Source organism: Rhipicephalus sanguineus, chromosome 7 (genome assembly GCF_013339695.2).
Source record: "Rhipicephalus sanguineus isolate Rsan-2018 chromosome 7, BIME_Rsan_1.4, whole genome shotgun sequence".
Taxonomy (NCBI): domain Eukaryota; kingdom Metazoa; phylum Arthropoda; class Arachnida; order Ixodida; family Ixodidae; genus Rhipicephalus; species Rhipicephalus sanguineus.
The window spans coordinates 28,048,126-28,053,666 of record NC_051182.1 but is presented as its reverse complement, the minus strand read 5'-3'; the positions used below and the strand labels follow the sequence as shown (position 1 = coordinate 28,053,666).

The following is a 5,541-nucleotide window of genomic DNA, read 5'->3' as shown; positions in this document are numbered from 1 at the left end:
CGTGTCCAAGGAGTCAGCGACAAGGGGTCGACCACTCGGTCCGTGCTGCTCAAGCTCAAGAGTGGCGTGAAGGTTGAAGATCTCCCGCATCAAATTAGGGTAGCTGGTGAACTAGCTCTCGTAGTTGCACCTGGTCGGCCAATGCAGTGTTTGCGCTGCCAAGGTACCGGTCATGTCAGAAGGGAATGCAACGTACCCCGCTGTTCGCGCTGTCGTCGGTTTGGTCACGGTGAAGATGAGTGCATGCGTACGTACGCATCAGCCATTGGGTCCGCCGAAGGTGAAGACACGGCACAACTGGTGATGGACGCAACAGAGGCTGAGGATGCTGCGAAAGGGGCTGGTGACCTAGCAACCTCAGATACGTCAGGATGTACCGCCGCATCGATTGGCGGAGATGGGCCAACGGCGCAAGCCGAGAAGGAGCCTGGAGCGGTGGTATATGAGCTAGCCTGCCAAACAAAGGACGGCTGCACAGGTACCCCAACGGAGGCACCTAATCCGATGGAATCGTCCGAACACTTTCCAGTGAAGAACGAGAGCGCCAATGTCGGAGCCCCTGGTAAAAGACCCCACGAACAGTCTGCAGGAGGGAGCGAGGCGTCGAGTGGAAAGCATGCGGATGGGCCTCCTACGAAGGCGTCTTCATTCAGACGCAGCAGCATAAGACTCCGTCCCAACCAGACTGTGGAGAAACACAAGACGCCACCACCCTCCAGTGGCACAGGTCCACCTGGAGGCTCCGGAGACGTCTAGCTACGTGCTAGACGGTGAAGGTAAGCATCATGCTCCGGGTAACTTCTTCACTAGGTAGCCATGGCTTTTATACCGACTCTAAGATTGGCAACACTAAATGTTAGAGGTCTGGCTGCCAAGCGGAAGCAGAGTCAAGTGTATAGGCTACTGGTGGATCACGATCTGGATGTACTAGCTGTACAAGAAACAAAAGTAGACGGTGACGAGGAGACCCGGGACATGATGCTAAGGTTTACGGCACGTTACTATGCCATTGTAAGCAAGGAGGTTAAAAAAAATTTGCTGGAGCGGCGATTATTGCGCAAGAGTGAAGCCGTGCCCACCACAAGATGGCGGCTGCGGCCGCCATCTTAGTAGGGGCACGATAAAACATCGGCGTTTGACGAAGGAAAGCGAGCGTTTTCCACGCACGCCAGACGAGTTTAATATAGCAACTTTTACGGGTCAGATACTGCTCCAAGCGTGTCTTTGTGTTACTAGTTTTCATCAGTAAGCCTCAAAGTCATGGCAAATTTTATTGGAGATCAGTCGCCAATACTCCACTCGACGGGTTACTTTTGTCGGCAACAACTATCTTTTATTTTATAATTAACGTAGTCTTTATACTAACAGATCAAAGCCATTTAATCTCTTAGTAGGCACCACCAGAAAAGAGCATGTTTCCGAGTTCTTTAATGGGCAAAAGCTGGCTTCACTTGTTCTGGCAAGGCGTTGCGAGAGCTTCCACTCCAGAATTTTTTTAAACCTCCTTGATTGTAAGCCATGCCATAGGAACGTCTGCAGGCTGTGTCTTGTTCATTAAGAAGTTACCGGGTCTTGCTGTGCAAAACACCTTCTCATGCCCGTCTGGTAGATTAGTTTTTTGTGATTTTGTTTTAAATGAATACCAGTGGCGTATTGTGTGTATTTATGCATCGACCTCTTGTAAGGAACGCACGCTATTTTTTTCGAAGTTAAAAGATCACTTAAGTTTGGATAGGAAGCTTGTATTACTTGGGCCCGTATTCACAAACGAAACTTATCCTTAACTTATGACTTAAGTAACCGATCGGCACTTAACGCGTTTCACAGACCAATCTTGTACTTAAGTGAAACTTAAATCGCCACTTAAGTACCGGAAAGTAAAGTACAGTTACTTGCTACCTTAAAAAGTTATCCTCAACTTATGACTTAAGTAACCAATCGGCACTTAACGCGTTTCACAGACTAATCTTGTACTTAAGGTAAACTTAAATCAGCACTTAAGTACCGGAAAGTAAAGTACAGCTACTGGCTACCTTAAGTGCTACTTTAGCTGTTTTTTCGTCAAACAACATGGCCGACCACTACGGCTGTGTCGCCTACTTCACCGATTATGCTGGCCAGAGCCGTATATTCCTTCGGAGAGTTCGGCGGAGGGGCGGAGCCAACCAACCATCCAAATTTAGCGGCGGCGCTGTCCGCCAGCCATTTTGTGCCGCGGCACTGTAAGCTCGCGTTGGCGTGCGCCCGCAACGCTCCGTCTCTGGCGAATCCTTTCTTCAGCGAGTTAAGGGGCTGATATACTGCAGCGTAACGTCGACGCGCGCGCACGCTCGGCACAGTGACGCTACGCTAACAAACGTGCAGCACTCTATAGGCCAACGCGCGATGCGACTGACGCGCCCAGCATCCGTCAACGCGCCGCGGCTGCAGCCGGCGCGAGATGCGACATGCTGCATTCCACGCCGGCGACGTTATCCAGACTGAAGTGCGTCTGTGTCTCTACGTGAAGAAGGGACGCCAAGTGCGCTCAATTGCGCATGCGTCAAGGCGACGTAGTGCGTCGCGCAAGTGGGAGTATAGAGTGCTCTGTTTTCGCGTCAACGTAACGTGACAAACCTAGCGTCGCCAACTCCCGCCGCCGCGGGCTACTGCGCTGCAAGCCCCCATTGCGACGTCCGTGTAGGTCCACGATGTTCCACGCAGCCGACACGTGCACGAACAGCAGCAAAGACACACCAGGTCGGTCACAGAGGAAGCATAAATGCCGACAGCGACGTCACGGGTACAGCATCACGAGAAACCTCGGCACGAAATGGCGTCGGCGGCGCGGAAGCGCGCTGTTGCCAGACTGGCGGCGAGATCAAAAGAGCGCCGAACTCTCCCAAAGGGAATATACGGCTCTGATGCTGGCCGTGTGGAAGAAATTACGCAGGATGAAGCATATCGTTACGCGCCGCCGTTACGCCAAGTTCTCAGGGATCGGCACAATCCCATCGAGGTGTATAACGACGCGGAATTCCTGTCGCAATCGCTTTTCCAGGCTGGTGGTGCTACACCTGTTACAAATGCTGCCGCTGGGCATAAAGGACAACAAACGCGGTCAATCGGTTCCGCCACTGCATGCTGATGACATACGTGAAATATATTTGAGAGCTGAGGTTGTTTCGCTTGCTTCATCAAACAGTTTTAGCCAGGCGTCCGCAGCAGCTTGGCAGACGCGGGCTTTGATGGCAGTTCGCGTCCGTAGAGATGCTGGGGTCGCCCAACCACATACATTGGCAGCTTCCGTCTGCAGAACAGCTGTGGACGCCCGAATAAACTGTGCAACGGAGCAAGTGAACGACCTCACCTGTTATTTTTTTAATTATTGGTTCCTTTCACATGAAAACACTCCCGTTATTAAGAAAGAAGGGAACGCTCGCGGGCGCTCTGAAAATAAAATAAGTTACAGAAGAACGCCAAACGCTGAAAAGCAGAAAAAAAATCCAAGGAGCAAAACGCACGTATGGTCGCAAAAGAACCGCTCGTATTACATGCGATATCTCAGCACAGTAAACAAACTTGTAGACGACAAAATAAGCGCGAGTTGTGATGACCACTTTATAGCGAAGGCCGCTGAGTGGCGGCTGCTTGTTGTGTCTAGCCGAAGGCTTAAAACCGACAAAAGCGAGAAATAATTTATTCCGCCTCTTACGAAAAGTACCTTTATAAAGACTAGAACATTTACGGGCAGTGTTCCGCGAAAGTTACAGTAGTTTATTGGTGCTTTATTTAATGAAACAAGTGTGAAAACTTCTGTAGCCTCGTTTCCAGGAGCCATACTTACCCAGAAAAGTGGTACTTTCATAAGTGCTCCTTAAGTGTGGTTTTTGAAACTTTCCCCGCACTTAACTCAAACTTATACTTTCCTCATACTTTCATAAGTGTAACTTATCGTGCAACTTTCGCTGGTTTTCTGATCAAACAAAATGGCTGACTATTCAACAGTCTCGCCGACTTCGTGGATTTTGCTGGCCGGGTGGAGGAAATTATACAGGATGAAGCGTATCGCTACGCGCCGCCGTTACGGCCAGTTCTGAGGGATCGGCAGAATCCTATAGAGGCATACAACGACGCGGAATTCCTGTCACGGTACCGCTTTTCCAAGCGAGCAGTGATACGCCTGCTGGAAATGCTGCCGCTGCACCCAAAGGACAACGAACGTGGTCACCCCGTGCCGCCACTGCTCCAGCTGCTCATCACGCTGCGATTCTACGGCGCCGGAACCTTTCAAATTGTTACCGGAGACCTTGTTAATGTGTCTCAGGCAAGCGTGTCACGCATCAACGCACGCATATCAAGAATGATAGCCGATGCATTGTTCCCGCAGCTTGTGAGGTTGCCCAACGCCAGTGAAGCAGCCGTGGTAATGGAGGAATTTTATGCCATGGCGCGTTTCCCTGGTGTGAGCGGCTGCATAGACTGCACTCATGTGCCCATGAAAAATCCCGGTGGAGAAGACGCGGAGGCCTTTCGGAATCGCAAGGGCTACTTCTCAATCAATGTCCAGGTATGTTTATGGCTCTCCCGTTGACGTAAATTAGGGAAATACTCGAATGATTATCATGTTTATAAAAGTAGCAGTGCGACGTTGTATGCATAACATAAATTTGTACCAGTTTTCATGAGCATTATATCTATTTCAGAGCGAAAAAAGATTGCTTCCTATTGCAGGCAATCACAGGGCCTCAGCTTCAATTTTTTTATTTGGTGGCCAGCTGGCCGGGTTCAGCTCACGACAGCCGGATATTTGACAATAGTTCGGCGAGAGTAAAGTATGAGAGAGGAACTGTGCCTGGCATCCTACTTGGCGACAAGGGGTATCCCTGCAGATCCTACCTGATGACACCATTTAGGGACACAGGGACGAAAGACAGCCCTAAGCACAGGTGAAGTCAAGTTGGAGCAATCGTGGAGCAATACTATTGTGTATACAAATGCCTAAAATGCTAAACAAATGCTTTGTTTAGGTACAACAAGTCTCTCTCACGGACTCGCTGCAGTGTCGAGAGGGCGTTTGGAGTGTGGAAGCGAAGGTTTCCATGCCTCGACATGACACTTCAGATAAAAACATCATCAGTTCCCATCATCATAACAGCTTGTGCCGCACTGCACAACTTCGGCCACCTCCTGAGAGAACCCATCCCACCTCCACCACAAAGCCAGGTCATTCATGACAGCAGTTCACCGGCTACCATCTCATCTGTTCCGCCACCACCAGCAGCCATGCCACTTGTGCCAGACACAGCAGGCGGATTCAGGATGAGGGAGCGCATAGTCGCGGAGTATTTCACTTAAACGAAATGAAACAACATAACAGGGATGTGACTTTATTCATACTGTTTTTTAATAATGTCTAGCTGAAGCTTTAGCATTTGTGCCTTGGCCTTCTGATTCGCTATTTTTGACCGAAAAAGCTCCATTGCCTCACTGTGTTGCGCTCTTTTTTGTTTGTGCTCGATCCGCATGAACTTCAACCTCAATAAATGCTCTCGTTTCTTT

General features: G+C 49.8%; 1 protein-coding gene across 1 annotated transcript; it reads left to right on the top strand.

Moving 5' to 3' along the window:
- Positions 1-816: 816 nt before the first annotated feature.
- LOC119398572 (putative nuclease HARBI1) lies at positions 817-5,337 on the top strand. Its single transcript, XM_037665409.1, has 4 exons — positions 817-986; positions 3,988-4,549; positions 4,714-4,928; positions 5,010-5,337. Exons 1-4 carry the CDS (start codon positions 817-819, stop codon positions 5,335-5,337), a joined length of 1,275 nt encoding a protein of 424 aa, XP_037521337.1.
- Positions 5,338-5,541: the final 204 nt, after the last annotated feature.